The 16,756-nt window shown below is 37.3% G+C and overlaps 1 protein-coding gene across 10 annotated transcripts in view; it reads left to right on the top strand.

The window, feature by feature from the left end:
* The first annotated feature begins 669 nt into the window (after nt 1–669).
* dctn1b (dynactin 1b) overlaps nt 670–16,756 on the top strand; it is a 40,529-nt gene continuing 24,442 nt past the window's right edge. For 3 of the 10 annotated variants that reach the window (XM_016680407.1, XM_016680408.1, XM_016680409.1), the window contains exons 1-5: nt 4,859–5,303; nt 10,015–10,266; nt 11,686–11,761; nt 13,094–13,125; nt 14,842–14,886. In XM_016680407.1, the coding sequence (XP_016535893.1) occupies nt 5,271–5,303; nt 10,015–10,266; nt 11,686–11,761; nt 13,094–13,125; nt 14,842–14,886 (438 nt within the window). In that variant the 5' untranslated portion in view covers nt 4,859–5,270. Of the gene's footprint in view, nt 903–4,858; nt 5,304–10,014; nt 10,267–11,685; nt 11,762–13,093; nt 13,126–14,841; nt 14,887–16,756 lie in introns of those variants that run through there. The other 7 variants (XM_016680410.1, XM_016680413.1, XM_016680414.1 and 4 more) reach the window with 4 other exon arrangements.

A 16,756-nucleotide genomic window follows, 5' to 3' on the forward strand; every position in this document is an offset into this window, starting at 1 on the left:
TCATTTCATTCAATATAAAAAGAAAAAAAGAGAGAAAAAAAAACATCCTAACAGTTTTTAGTATACAAACATTAAAAAGAAAATACACCTCCATCCATACATACCTACATATCCATCTGTATACATTTCACAAATATATACACTTACAAACATACTACATATGTATTTGAAGAAAAAAATTAGATTGAAATGTGGTGTAATAACCCACTTGTGCTTGGAAAATTTTCATGTGGCTAAATTAAAATAATTCTGCATAGAAACGAAAATACAATTCCTCCACTGCAACTTACTGCCAGAAATAGAAAAAAAAAACAATTAAACCTAGTAACTAAAACTAGTTTAATAACTAAACACAGGTTTAGTCTCCAGGTGACCAGGTTGCTTTGGATAGCTTTTGTTCCATGAGAAAATATTTAATGTGAAAAATGACTTTTTGTTCACTTTTATTTATTTATTTTTTGTCTAGTATTAAAATCTCTGATAATCTGAAAGATTTAAGTGGGATAAAAGTAGCAGAGAGAATAATAAGACAACTTGAAATACTGAAAGTAAGTACCATATCATCGCCTTAAAATAAGTCATTTTCGAAGTGATTTATTTATTTTTCTTTGTTTTTCAAAATTACCTTTGGCCAAAAAAATTAAATAAAAAACTTTAGGAAGGTGACAATATGTCAAAATATTACATAAAATATTGTTTGTGTTTATATTTTTTGCTTAAATGGCCAACATCGAGTTTTGGTGTTGAACATGTCACCGGGCTCCTCTGCTCCTCTGAGGCCGGCCGAATCAGACATCAACTCGGACGCCGCAGGACGGATCCGTCCGGTCAGACAACCACGGATGGATGTAGCTCTTCAGGGACGCGGAGCTGAAGCGAAGCCGGATTTTTGACACAAGTGGGTAAGACTCAGCGAGCAGCTGTCACTCTGAGTGTTGACGCGTCGGTGTAAAATATCTAAACAAAACAATAATTTATACATGATAATAAAATAATGTTACAAGTGAAGTTAAACAGGTTTTATTTCAGCGAGTCAGCCGGTGCATGCTAACAGCTTCAGCTGCTAGCAGCTGCTCAGGGAGTGCCTCACTGACAGCTGACAGCAGCGATGAACGCTGATAAAGCTACGCGGTTTTATGTCCATTTTAATATGCAAATATGCAAATATTTTAATTGTAGTTGCTAGTTAAAAAGGTAAACACACGTAACGACTCAATAGGTTTTTGAATTTAACGCGTCTGAAAACAGGCATCTGAATAATTCAGCGTAATTTCCCTTTAATTTCATTTATTCGATTTGATATCAAATCTAACAAGTTTCCTGGTTCAGTACTGTTAATATTGAGTTTGAACATGTTGTCAATATGCTGCCACACCCATGGTTGGATTTAATCAGAAATAACATCGACTATTGAATCTACTTAACATTACTTATTTACATTTTGCTGTTTAACTCCTCACTTGTATGGAGCCACTCAAAAATCACCAGTTTGATGTAAGGTTTCACCGAAATACACTAGACTGCATTAAGTCACAGCTTTAATTACAGCAATTAAAGACTGTGCGGCTACTAAAAGGTTTTTAGATGGCGCTGCACTCCAAATCAGAAAAAACTAAAGTATATACTCTGGCAGTATTACCAACAGATGACCTACTTTTCTTGTTTAAGTTGTATTCTAATGAATACAATATAAACAACGTGTAACACAAATTCAAATTTAATAAATCAAGCACTTGGACAAAATACTTGTGAGATAACCTTGATAAATTACCTGTAAAAGGAGTTAAAAAGCAAAATGAATGATTGAAAATGAATGAAATTGTAAAAAGAGAGAAAAAAAATCAGCCTTTTTTGAGATTACATTTCTAACATTAGCTGTTTTTAAAGAAATGACTTTTTTTCTGTTTAAATTCTAGTCCAAAATGACTGCAGTAAAACTGTTGAATTATCCTCAAAATAAATCAAAATGAACATCTTTGTTTGGAAGAAGAAGTAAGTCCCACTTACAGGTTTCAATAGAGAATGTAAATATGTAGGACTCAGATCAGTCTAATATTTTTGTCCTCCATGCAAAAAATACTAACCCAAAACATGATACCCCAAAACATGGTGGCGGCAACGTCATCCTGTGGAGATGCTTCTCTTCACCACAAACAGAAACTGTGGTGAGTCGGTTCATCATCCAGCAGCACAGAGACCCTAAACGCATCGCACCGGCTACAAGAGAGTGCATGAGATGAGCATTGCACTATACCAGAAAAACATGCAATGGTCAAATTCTTATTACAATATAGCAATATTTGCTGTAGATTCATATTTTACTCACTTCCTTACTTCTGACACTCTCTTGTAACTTTTCACATTTTGGTCATTTTGGCATCTACATCAGCTTGAAAAAGTATTCACACCCCTCGAACATTTCCATATTTTGTCACATTACAACCACAAACATTTTATTGTGAAAGACCAACACAAAGTGGTAAAAAAAATTGTGAAGTAGAAAGAAAATTTTACGCCACACTTTTCATTTTATTTGTTCAAAAAAATCATGTATAATTTTCTTCCTACTTTGCAATTGTATGCACTCTGTGTTGGTCTTTCATTAAAATTCCAGTGATTTATATATTTATCTTTGTGGTTATAATGTGACAAAATGTAGAAAATTTCAAGCTGAACGTTTGTCACTGATGTTCAGATATTTTGCAAAACAAATCCCTTTTTTCAAAGTGAAGTCCATCGTTGCCATCAGTCTTGAGCGCAGACACGTTGTCATAGCGACGAAATCAGCCAGCAGTCTGTTTAAAGCTGCTGCTGCTGTTTTTTTTTTCTTCTTCTTTTTTTCTGTAAAATAAAAATTGTTTCACACATACAAATGTCCTATTATTCAGATAAGGCTCATTATTCTAGTTTTCTTCATTTTTACCTTGACGGTTGCCGCTCATGTGTTCCCGGCCGGCCAGCAGACGGACTGGTCATAATGTTTCTCCTTAAAGTCACCTCTGTTCCTCCTCGTCAGGCTTGGTGGAGGTGAGACGTGGGGTTTTGCAGAGCTGTCTTTTTTTTTTCTCTTTCTCTGCCCTCATCTCCCGTAAGGAGGCAGATCTTTGCCTTAAGCTGTCCACCGACCGTCTCCCACTGTGGGAGATGAGGACGCGTCCTCCTCCCCGCTTCCTGCAGAGCTGGAGCGTTTCCCCCACCCCTTATGTTTTGGTTCTGCCTTTTGCCATTTTGCATAAAAGGGGTGCAAAGAGACTGCAGGGGTTTGCTTGGTGTCCCTGAATACCCCGTTGACGTAGAATCCAACACTAAGCCTTTTTTAGTCAGTATGCACTTTTTTTTCCCTTTCCTAATGGTTCTCAGTGGCTAACACTTAGCGGTTAGCTTACAGCATTCGCTTCCACAGCAAAAAAAAGATGACAACAAAGCACACAATTGAGTTAAAAAAAAAAAAAAGCTCCAGCCTTTGGGTTTGCTTATAAAAGGGAGTTAATCCTGGCTCTGTGATGGGCCACAATATCACCAGGCTTGGTCTGAATGAAATCTGCTTGCAGTGAGCAACGATACAAAGCATCACCTGGGTGCTCAGTGCACACTGAAACAGAATCAGACCAAGATAAACTGGTTTACAAGCTCAGAAATATCTGCTGCCAGTTTTTAAACTCTGTATTTTCAGGCTAGTTATTGATTTTTTTATTTTATTTTTTTTGTTGCTTACGCTAGCAAAGAAAGGAAATAGAATTTTAGCAGTGGTTTGTTTAAGAGTGCAATGCAGGGAGAACAGAGATATGATGCATTTTTTTCCCCTGCATTGAGGATTTACTTTTGTTGGACAGCCATAACTTTGCTAAATGTCCTAGTAGTAAGTGCTTAATTGATCTGTTTTATGCTAGCATGAATGTAATGTCTCTATTTTTTAGTACTATTGTGATTACTCTAAAAACGATTTAAAAAAAAAAACTACCGTATATATTACTTATCTTTTAGGTAACTATGACACATAATTAATTCATAGCGCCACAAACAAATGTTGCTCTAAAAATCGCTCCTATTTGAAATAAGCTTCTTCAGTTCGCCACGTATTGAAATAACTATGATTTATATAACAAACAGCATAAAGAGACTTCATTGAATCATATTTTGAAATAACTGATATTTATTGATGCAGTGGAGAAAAAAGTAAAAAATACACTATGCTCTGTTCTTTACCTTAACTGGAATTAACTGAGAAAATGAGCTCAGCGTTTGTTAATTGCTGCTACTGCTAGCCTGCAGGAGCAGAGTCATTTTTATTTTCATTTTCTTATATTAGGAGGTGTTTATTCACCTTTGAATGGTTGCCATGGGAGATTCAAGGATTTCTCAACATACTTGACTGAATCAAAGCAACATTCCCAGTGTGTTTTTTGGTTAGGGAATAACATTATTACACAATGTAAAGTGTAAAAAAAAAGTCAATTTTGGATATGACTCAATATTTAAGTCTTTTTTTGTTTTTTTTTTTGCAATTGTGTAGTTTAATTCTGCTGAGATTAAATACTCTGTTTACTAATCCGGTTACTCCTAAATAGTTACACTGGATTTTATTTAGGATAATAAGATTAGAGGGGGCTGAAAATAAATACACACCACACTTTTCAGATTTTGTTTACAAATTCCCCAAAAAACAGGCAATTTTTTAAAAACTATTTTCTTGTAAGAACAAAACAAAAAACACACATGGTTTAAGGTCGTAATCTGACAAAATTATGAATATAAATCATTTTATTTTTAGTTTTTTTAAACGTCAAACGTGCAGGCTTTAGGACCCAGCGACGGTGTCGGGGCCTATGCCGCCCTCCCTCCTGCAGAAGCCAGTGCAGACACTGACACAGTGCAGTGCAAGCCGCTCAGCTGATGCATTCACAGCCGAACCAAGCGTGGCTGCTTTGAGTTCTTCTTCTTTTCTTTTTTTTTTTTTTTTCTGTCCCCGTTTTCTTGGCTCAGCCATTTAAATCATCTGAGGGCTGGATCGGCTCGGAAACTTCCTGCTTCCTGGGATGCGGTGAGAGAAGGTGGGATCCTTGCGAGAAGACAGAACAGAAAAGAGAGAGAGAGAGGGAGAGATGCTCCAGCAGCATCTCTGAATCTGAATCTGAATCCCCCTCCTCTCTCTCTCCCCACTACTACCACCACCTCCCGTCTAGCCGATGCTCTCCTTAATTTAATATCCCACTCCTTCAGTGAAGACAGGCAGTTTTTTGGGGGGGGGTGACGGTCAGCGACCGGTAAACATGTCACAGACCAGAAGGAGCACATACACCCGGGTGAGTGCGTGGCTGAATATTGAAGTTGTCTGTTTTCACTGTGTCATCTCCTGCTTTCAGCAGATCGGGGGGCTTCTAATCCGTTTCAGCCGTGCCGCTCTCCTCTCCAGCATCAGTTGTCGCCTCTTTGTTTGGCTCAGACGCCCCTCCGGGGTTCAACATTGTTGCTTTTGTTATGACTCACCTCTCTGTCTGTATATGACATAGGCATTTATTTGGGTTAAAAGATTTTAAAAAAAATTATCAGTTCAGATTTAAAAAAAAAAATAAAAAAAACAACAAACCACAAAATCCAAGATTCCTGGGAGACTTCCTGTCGGTCATCCGTCTCTGAGTCAGGCTGGCTTCCCTGTCACAAGGAGGGATGACATCAGTGCTTCAACTCAGAAATTTCCTAAAAAAAAAAAAAAAGAAAAAAGTAAGCTATCTTTACATCCTTCAGATCGGAAAGCAGAGTAGATATCAGGGGTGGCCTGATACAACTTTTTCACTTCCGATATGATACAGATATCGGACTGATGCGATATCATCGCAAATCAAACAAACCTTTGTTACTTATTTTGTAGTGTGGAGTGTTAGAAAATGTTGAGTCCAGTGATATTACTCAAACCACAATATGTATGAGAACAACTGAGCCATTATAGGGCAGTAGTATGTAAAATCAACTTTTTTGAGCTTTTCATCATGTTGTAGTGTTATTCCCTAATCAAAAACATACCTGGAGTGTTGCCTTGATTCTTTCATGCATGTTTGAGAAATTCTTGAATCTCCATGGCAACCAATCAGGCTGTGCAAAATGCCTGGGTGGACCTTGCTCCGCCTCTGAGATGCAGCTCCTCCTCAGAGCTTCCACCTCACAGAGCAGCCCTGTCCCTGGACTCCGCCTCTCAGCTCCTTCAGACTAGCCAGCAACAATTAGCAAACACCTGATGGAGCTGAGCATCTGCTGAGCTCATTATAGGAGCTACTTCTCAGTCCAGCGCTGGTAAAAACATTTTTAAGGGGTTAATAGAGGAGCGATGCTGTGATGACTTCCTGAAGGCGGAGTTCCAGAAAGAGCAGGCATTTCTTAAAGAGACAGAGGTGCAATTTCAAGGCATTAAATTAGGAAGTAGAATTTTTTAAACATCATGTTTGATGTATACAGCATTTTTTATAACAACTCAAAGTGACAGAGTTAGTTGATTATGCTATAAATCGATACTTTGAGCCTGGAAAACATGTAATGCTGCCTCTCTAACTAGTGGGTGTGGATGCGGGATGCTAGCGACAGAAATGCAGGGTAAGATTAAATCCTGGAGCAGACTAAATCCTGGATCGGAGTGCTTCCATCTAAGATATTTAGTGGAGGCCAATATAATCCAGTACTCGTTTTTTGGCTGATATCGGAACGATTTCCGATACACATATGGGATAAGGACAAGCCCCAGTAGAAATTAGGTTTTTCTTTTGTTTTAAATACAGTTTTTTCTAAAATAAATAAATTCTGTGTATTGTAATAAAATGGACATTGCAGACAATTCATGTAGAAGTTTTGTTTTTCTAATTTTATTTGACGCTTGCTCTCAGTGTGAGGTTGCATTGTAAGAGTATAGTGGCACTAAATAATTCAACAGTGCCTGTTCAGGTGCTCTTCCTCCAACACGTGGCTGTCAGGCCAAAACTATAGAACTACTTATTACTGACTGTCGACTTAAATTAACACTTTTTAAGCACAAATATCCTCAAGGTATTCCATATGAACCTTTAAAAATGGCGCCTTGTGTTGTGTATCATTTTTCATTCTTTATTGTTAAGAACCGAAACTTTCTGATGTAGTTTCACTGCAACTATTAGTCAGATCTCCAAGTTCTTAACTGTGATCTGGAGGCTTTTTTATGGGATATAACCAGTTCAAATATGCATTTGTATGCTGATTTTAAATTATTTACTAGCTTATGGTTTAGTAATGCTTGCTTTTATGTAAGCAGTTGATGTAGTGCATATCTGAGATTATAGGGCTGCACCGCATCAGTAAAAATGGAATTGCAGTGCTGACTCTAAACTTGCTTTTTCTTCATCCCTACAGCTACCCCAAACTTAAGCTCGACAAATTTTTTCCCTTTTTTTAGCCTTTCGATGGGTTAAAATAGTTTGACAAATACTTTTCTAACTACTTCCTCTTTGTGGTTCTAGTTACAGTGAATAGGCCTATTGCAATAAACAGTAAATCAATCGATCGCATTATTAAAAGGAGCTCGATAATTTCCACTTGCATGATTTATCGTTTTTCTCTTTTCTCTCTGTTTCTACCAAAAACTGGACGATAAAAGTCTTCAGTCTGGTGCTTTGATCCCAACTGGCCTTAGGTTTTGAAGGACAATTTTATTTACAGAGACTTCATAATTAATTTTATTTGTTGTTTCTGTTGTTTTTTTTTAATTTAGTTTGGATATTTGAAAATGTCTTCCCGTTTCAGTGTTAAATCGTCATGAGAAGTTTATTGATATTTGAGAATGTGTTCTTGCATTATTTTGCCATTACCGCAGTATTACCTAATATTGTTGTTTTAAGAGCGTATGTATTGTTTACTGCAATAATTTCTGAGACCATTTATCATCCAGAAGTTTGTTTCCATCTGAGGCCTTAAAGTGATTTTACTAGACTAATTTCTATCATTAAAATGTATTCTTTCTCTTTTCAATTTACCATTTTGAGATGGCAATGTAAAGTTTTCAATTTTATTTCCCTCTTCATTTCCAGGTGATTAGAGCACTACATGACCATATCAGCCATTTGCTAGCTTTATCGGCCATTAGCAGCAACAGCAGCTAGCTACATCAGCCATTAGCCACAGCTGTTAATGGACAATAAGGCTAGGTGCTGACATGCTAGCTATATCGGCTAGCATGTTGTTGCTGCTGTTGGTATTAGCAAGAACAGTGTGTTGCTGCTAATGGCCAATGTAGCTTGGAAATATAGTTAACATATCACTGCTAACTATTAGCATGTTACTGCTCTGAATGTTAGCTTGATTTTTCAGCCTGTGTAAGTTTTGGAAAGGCCCCTTTTGATCAGAAAGAGGCTTTATCTAAACGGCATATAGTTTTACGATACTTGAGAATGAGTGACTTGATAAATGATGTATAAGATGTGATCAAACACTAAAAGAAGTTTCAGGAGGGTTAGCCTATAGAATCTCTGTAATGGATTGGACAAATTAGTCTTGTTTTTTTTGACTGACCTTTATGCTGCTGCTGTTTGTTATGAGTTGCTTCATATGTAGGTTTTCTAGCTGTTTAACCTTTAAATCAAACGGGCTACACGGACGGTGTGTGTTTACAGTAAGCTCAAGGAGAGACCGGTCATGTTCCTTTAGAGAGTAATAAAATCTTCTCCTGTGTGTGCCGTTCTGCTGACTCACCATCAGTTCTTGGACATTGCACTGTTAATTGGGTTTTGCAGCATTATTACGTTATAAAATTAGTGAAAGCAAAGATAGGTTTGGTTCAATATGTGTTTTTCTCTCCATGTACAAGCTCTGCATTAAGAAGTGCCAGCAGGATTTTTCCTTTCCTTAAAAAAAGCAGGATCAGGACGAGGATGTTGTTTGACTTTTTTTTTTCCAGGGGGTTAAAGTAAAAGTATAACATTTTGCTATTGATGCACGATATATCGGCATCAGCATATCGGTATTGATCTGATATTTATTTGCTTGTGTGACAGTGATGGTAGTTAAGCACCGGATTGTGACGTGTTTAACTGAAACAGAGAAGAAGTGGTCAATTTTTCACTTTGTCAACATTGTAGGGGAATATACGTATATTTGTAAATATTGGCTATAACAGCAATATTAATTTCGGCCCAAATTTTCACATCAGTTTTGTTTATTTATTTTTTTCTGTCTCTCCTCTTAGATTTGACCAAGCCTAACCATATACCGCATGTATCAACAGTGGTCATTTATTGTACAGAAATGTGTAAACATATTTAAAATTTTAAGATATCTTTAAAAAATTGCTGTTGTATTTTCTTGCTGGATCCTTGCTCAAATCTCAAGCAGCATAGTTTTAGCTTCACTTGGTTCAAATTCACTAGAGGAATGCTACAATATAACAATTTAGGCAAAACATTTTTTTAAAAAAGGAATAAAATGTCTGTTTATTAGCATCTTTTATTGCATTTCTAATATATAAAACATTTTTTAAAGTTGCAAAATGAAAAGTCTGTAGAATGTGCCAAGTCTTTTTTTTTTCTTTTTTTTTTTTTACAATAACCTGAGAAATAGATGAATTGATAGCTCGTTAGTTGCAGCCCTGGTTTACTTTATATTTGAATGAACTATAAGTGTATTTCTTCTTATTGTATTTTTAATACCAGCTTTTATCTGCTGTCTTTGCTGCAGCACATGATCTATTTTTAGTGTTCTAAAAAAAAAATCAAAGCAGAATCACTCCATTTTCAAAAGCTTTTATTAAATTTTTTTTACACTTATTCATAATCAGGGATGTAAATTTGACAGCACAGCCTAAAAGGACAAGAGAAAACAGCTGGAAGTAATAGAAATAGATTATATTCAGAACCAATGTGAGCAGAAAGCTGAAAAGTCAGGAAAAAAACCTGAATTTGTGAACATTTTGGAGCATAAAAGGACGTCGTAAGTTGTTTTCAGTCACCATCCGTGTTGCGTTTAGGTGAGCTAACCGTAGTTCTTGTCCCCTGTCCCACCCAGACCACCAGCAGCGGCAGCAGCAGGATGAGCTCGGACGGGGGCGGGCGGCCCGTCAAGGTGGGCTCCCTGGTGGAGGTGATTGGCAAGGGGCAGCGCGGCACGGTGGCCTACATCGGGAACACGCTGTTCGCCTCCGGGAAGTGGGTGGGCGTCATCCTGGACGAACCCAAGGGCAAGAACGACGGCACGGTGCAGGGCAAGCGCTACTTCACCTGCCAGGAGAACTACGGCATTTTCGTCAGGCAGTCACAGGTAATCCAGAAAAACAAAACCGCTCTTCGAAGCATTTTTGTGTGGAGTTGAAAATATATGGAAGATGTGCCGCAGAAATTCACCGGTGACCCGGAGCAGGGCTGTTCCTTCCCACCTACAGCTCCTATGTTTGGATGGTTTAGGTTTAGTTTCAGGCTCTTACTGTGGGTGGGAACATTTCCCTCTGCAGTAAGACCCTGTTCTCCATTGCTGCAGGTTTGTTTTTATGACATATTTTATATCTAAAGTTTATGTAAAAGGCTCAAATATATACATACACCTCCACTGATACGTGGGGTATTTCAGTAGAGGTATTTTCTGCAATGTAGCAGAAAAAACACACACATTAATAAAGTCCTGTCATAACCCTTGCTCTATATTCAACCACTCTACTTGTCAAAATTGCTAAATAATATTTAAATAAGCCGTTTTTTTGCATTTTGACCCCATGTTTAAGCACCGCTGATATTTTTAATAGGTTTAAAGCTAAAGCCACTCCAGAATGTGAATGTTAGTCTCTTTTTTCCATTTTAAAACTTGTCTGTATCAATAATTATTGATTAGTAATTTGTTTTAAATATCTGAAATACAGCCAGACTGGTGGCATGACTGCTCCTCCTTTTTCCACAGTTTTCACTCAGTGCCGTTGCTTTTTATTTTTGAGGAAAGCTGGCAAAATCTGAAACTGCTGCTGCTGCGCAAGTTACTCAATAAGTTGTTGCTAGGCAACCAAAGAGCGAGTGAGTTAGTTGACGCTCCCAACCTTGCTTAGCTGGCTGTGAGACGTTGAGCGGCTAAAGCCTTTCCTCTGCCTATATCTCCCAGAATGTCGTGCTGTTCTGGATCAGAGTTCATCGAAATTTTCAACATTCAATTTATTGACGTTGATCACATCTCCATCGCCAACATCCGTATCTTCTGCTTTCTTTCAAAGCTAAAGCAGCTGAAACTTCAATGCCTGAAATGTAAACGAACAATACAAAGTGGTTTAAATGTAACTCCACGGTCCAGGCAGCTCGGCTGTTTGACACATTCAGGTCTTCTTCTTCGCCTTGAACACAAGTTTATCGGTATGCGTGGCTCAGCGTGTTTTACATGTGTCTTCCTGTCATCACACAATAATGCAAGGCTCCGATTAAAAAATGCAGATGTGTTTGGTTTGTCTTTATCTCTTTATGACTGCCAATTTCCAACGTGTTTTCAGAGCCCATCCTGTAGTTAACAGTTGAGCTAAATATTTTAAAGCCCTTTCATTAATTATAAAAAGTCTTCTGTTGTTTTGTATCGGTGAAACATGAGGTTGATGAGGGTGTTGGATCCGTCCGCCTCGTTGTAAAGCAGGCTGATGGTGGAAGTCTGTGACGTGTTTTTTTTACAGACATGACTGACTGCTTCCTGCTCTCTGTCTCTCTGTTTCAGATCCAGCTGGTTGATGACGGCGCCGACACCTCTCCGGAGACCCCCGAGCCAACCACCGGCAGGGTCCCCAAACGAGGTGAGCGCTCCACGTCGAACACGTACGCAGAATTTGCTTTCAGTGTTTCCAGAGCCTGGTTGGTAAGGTGGCCGATGGATGCAAATGGCAAATATGCCCTTAAATTTGACACTGCTTGAAACTCTAAAAACACTCGAAAAGAAAAAAACATGCAAACTAAAAAACATGCAAAGGAAAAATGCTTCAATAACAGAAAATAGAAAACCCCACGCCCAACAATCAACAGAAAAAAAAATCAAAAGAAAGATGCTGCAACTGCAGGCAAAATTCTGCAACAACAGGAAATGGAAGCAAAAGAGAAAAAATTACTAATAGTAAACATAACTAAAATGTTATTGTTGTTTCATCTTTCACACACACATAGATTAGAAAGTGGTTCACAAAGTCAAAACAATTAAAGCTAAAAAACAAAAACATTAAGCAAAATAGCAAAAACAGCAACAAGCATAAAACGCTGCAAACTCATGCCGGCACACAGGTGTCCTCCGGGCCACTAGGGGTAGTCTGGAGTAGGCAATATTACCTACGTCAGTAAGCTGCTGTTCTGTAATATTGTAAAAGAATGCGCATTGGAAACAGACGTGAACAATAATGCACCTTTTCATCCTCTAATGACATCCCGTCTTCACAGAGGGTCTGGTCACTTATTTTGGTGGCCGACTCCCCCTAGTGGTCTGGAGCTTTTTGTGGGTTGAGTTTGCAGCATTGTTGCTGTTGTTTTCACTGTTTGCGCCATTTTGCCTTTTACTTTCATTTCCTTTTGATGCAACATTTTTTTCTGTGATTGCATCATTTTTTGTTTGCAGCATTTTTCTGTTGCATTTGATCTTTTTTGTGCATTTGTGCTTTTTTGTTTCGTTTACACTTGCAGGCCACCGTGGGTTAGGTATGAAGAAAAAACAGCACATCACACAGTACTTGTCCTTCTTGAGTGTTTCATATTTTCAAAATGATCAGAAGAAACAAATTATGGCTTTCTAATAAATATTTTATAAAACTAATCTTAATAAATAGAAGTATGAAAACAGCTTTCTGCAATGTTTTTAAAAACATTGTTTTTAAAAACAATGTTTCAAAAGTGTTTCTTAACAGATCCATTGCTAAAGCTTAAAAAAAGGGAAAACCTCAGAATACGGGAAGTTTAATAGAAGTGTTATATCTGAAGATGACAGTGCAGTGTAATGTGGTCACAATCTGTTTAAAAGATAACATTTTGTATTGACTTTATAGCCTTTATGACAGGATGTCTCTAAACTTTACAACTTGTAAAGCAGAGTTGCATGATAACGATAGTTGAGTATGTGTCTTTGTTTCTTTGTTTTATCTCTGCAGAGATCCTGGAGTTGTCCAAGTCTGCCAAACTGGTAGGTCAAATGTCATCCACACTGGTTTAAGTTGTGTTCAGTAGAAAAAAACACTAAAAGTGACTTTGTGTTTCTGTTTACCATAAAAGAAATTCATTTTCAGCAGCATTGATCTGATAACTGCCAGTTTAACCTGTTAAATGATGCTTTGCATTCATGCAGAAACTTAAAAACTTAAAAAATATATCTGAAACCAGTAATGCAGTTTAGCTTCTTTGGTCCAGAACCCAGAGTCTGATGTTTGGTCCAGCAGGGGGCGGTATTTCCTTTCAATTAAATCACATCTGATGCTGAATGGGATGTAGATTAGTGTGTTTTTAGTGTATGATTTATTCGCATGTAGTTTATGTGAGATTTTCAGCTCAAACTGTTTTACTGCTTACCTTAATCTATCAGAAATCTGATGAAATTTCCCTGAAAAGAGGTGAAACTTTCACAGCTTTGAGCTCTCATCTTTAAGTAGCAGCTGAAGTAACGCTACAAAAACATTTGTGGTATCTACCACACTTTGTTTTTTGTTTTTACTCTGCCTTGCAAAAACTTTTATACTCCATTTTGTCATTTTAAAACCTCAAACTGTGGCGTCTTTTATCAGGATTTCAAATGACAGGCCGACACAAAGCAGCACATGACTGTGAAGGAGAAGAAAAGTTAGGCAGAGTTTTTCAATTTTCAGTTTCCTATTGTTAACTACCATTGAGTTGAAGCAATGGCCTTCAGCAGTCACATCATATATGTGCAAATGGAGCAGAAAGAGTTTAAATGCTCAAGCAAAGCAATAAAAAGTTCCTTTTGTCACAAGAAATGCAGTGGGCATGGTAAACATGAGGCACAGGGTGGTCTGGTCTATGGAAGCCCATCTCTGCCATGAAAGATAAACAACAGTCCAATTACAGGTTTTGCATTCATAATTTTGAGTTTTAAAGTCATAAATTATGACTTGAATTTAAAGTCGTAACTTTGAGTTTTTGAATCATAATTATGAGATTTAGTCATAATTGAGTTTTAAAGTAATAATTATGACTTGCAAAGTCATAATTACGAGTTTTAAAGTAATAATTATGACTTGCAAAGTCATAATTACGAGTTTTAAAGTAATAATTATGACTTGCAAAGTCATAATTACGGGTTTTAAAGTAATAATTTTGATAAAAGTCTAGTTCCACTGGAAGATTATTTTGCTGAAAACAAGACATTTTCCACATGTTATAAGTAAAACAATACTTTTTTTAAAAACTAATATTAAGGAATTATTGACTCAAAACAAGCTTCTATATCTTGCTTAAAAGTAACTTCTAAGTTCGTTTGTCTTATTTCATGTGAAATAAGATATTTGCACTAGAAACTATTCCAAAAATACTTGGTAACATTTAGTTTATTTTTTAGTGTAGAAAGTTTTGTTGTTCCACTTTGCTTCCATCCTCTACTCTGTGTTGGTCTGTCACATAAAATCCAAATAAAACACATCAAAATTTGTGATTATGATGAAACGTGATAAAGTTTAATAAATGTTAATACTTTTGTAGGACGCTACATGTGCAACTAATGAGAAAATAAACCAACTAAACGACTTGTAAATCTGTCTACGGTTCTCTGAAGATGACCAAAAATCACCCGAGTTCCTGTCAACCCCTGCATGCCGTTGTCTTTCTCTTGACCTTTAACCTTCAACCCCCCCAACCCCCACTCCTTCCTCTCCCTCCTTGGACCATGCAGCGAGGACTGAAGCCCAAAAAGGTGCAGCATGTTTCCCTAAACTCGGTACTGTTGCAGTGTTCTGGTGATGATAATGGCCACTGTCGCCGTGGTAGCCGTGGCTCTGAATGGCCTTGCCGCTGCATCATTCCCATGATTCCTCGCAGCTCACCGCTCCGCCGCCCCTGCTGTTCGTAGCGAGGCGCTCTGTGTTTGTATGAGAGAGTCTGTCTTCACCTGAACTGTTCACTCCACCTCATTGGCTCACTCTGCATTCGTTCTGCTCCGTCCGCCATGTTTGCTCTGACTCTGCGCTCTGTGCCTGTCTGCTTCTTGTGCATATTTACGTGTGATGAAAGAAAAATAAAGGATACCGTATTTTTGATAGACACTTTTAATATTTTCAGACCTTGTAGTATAGGTTTGATTTTAAATTTGTACAGTTTTCATATACTATTTTTGCGTATTTTCATTCATAGTGAATAGAAAACGTTTTGCAAAGCTCAGTTTTTGTGTATGATCTGTAAACTGGAAGACATTACTAGACTAGAAAATCTGTTTTCTTTTTAAAAAACAAAAAACTTAAGATAATAATAATTAATAAAATTATTATTATCAAGTTAAGTTCAATGTACCGTATTCATATCCTTTAATCTTCCTCACATTTTGTCACATTACAACCATAAGCAAATTTCTTGGCTCAAATTTCTGATTAAATTTAGGTCTGAAGTTTGGCTGGACTTTGACTAGGCCATTCTCGTGAACCTTATTCAGGTTACTTTATCTTTGTGTTGTGCCTTCTAAAAGAAAAGCACCCCCACAGCATGATGCTGCCATCACCATGTTTCACAGCGGGGATATTGTGTTCGGAATTTCATTTCATAGAGGGCTGAAAAAAATTTCTTTGGAGAGAAATCAGTTTGATTTGATTGGATGTTTATGATGTGGAATGTTTATGAATTTAATCATGACATGTACAAAATGTCATTTAAAAAAATAAGGCCAAAGCTTTTTTCTATTAATTGTTAAAGGAGTGTAAAATCAACTTTTTTGAGCTTTACATCATGTCATGATGTTAATCCCTCATGAAAACACACCTGGAGTGTTGCTTTGATTCTTTCATGTATGTTTGAGAAAACCTTAAATCTCCATGGCAACCATTCAGCTGTGCAAAACGCCTGGTTGAACCTAGCTCCGCCTTTGAGGACGAAGCTCCTCCTCAGGGCTCCAGTTTACAAGCATCTGCTTCACAGAGCAGCGTTCTCCCTCGAATCCCCCACACTGCTAATTGGTCCTGGCTAGTTTGAAGGAGCAAACACTTGGTGGAGCTGTGCATCTTCTGAGCTCATGATACCAGTGTAATGCTGGTAAAAACGTACTTAAAGGATTAATAGAGGGGCTATGTTGTGATGACTTCCTGAAGGCAGAGTTTCAGGAAGTTAAATTAATTCAAGGTGTTAAATTATGAAGTATAATTTATGTCATTTTTTATATATGCAATATTTTTACAACAACTAAAGTTAACATATTTACTTAATAAAGCTATAAAGTGTTATTAAATGCCTAGAAGACACATAACTCTCCCCCTTTAAAAACACATCTGACTACATAGTGGGATTTTTATTATTTCATTATTTTGTTTCATTTGTGCAGTCCACTGATTTTTTTTTTTAAATGAGGATTTCCGTAGCATCGGGAGCTGGAGGTAGTTTCAGAATCCTCTCCGAGTTCTTCAGTGTATCAGTGGTATTATTTGTTTCTTTGTAGAAAAAGAAACAGACTTAAAATCAATGGTAGCAAATTTCCTGAACCAGAAACAATTCAGTTCTGCATCGTTGCTCAGTCTTTTAGAAAGTGAATAGTTCAGTGGATATTGGTGCTGCAAGAGGCTAATTAGAGACGTTTGCTGCATATGTGAACAAATTGTCCTGTAGGA

This window comes from Poecilia formosa, unplaced genomic scaffold, assembly GCF_000485575.1.
Source record: "Poecilia formosa unplaced genomic scaffold, Poecilia_formosa-5.1.2 Scaffold241, whole genome shotgun sequence".
NCBI lineage: Eukaryota > Metazoa > Chordata > Actinopteri > Cyprinodontiformes > Poeciliidae > Poecilia > Poecilia formosa.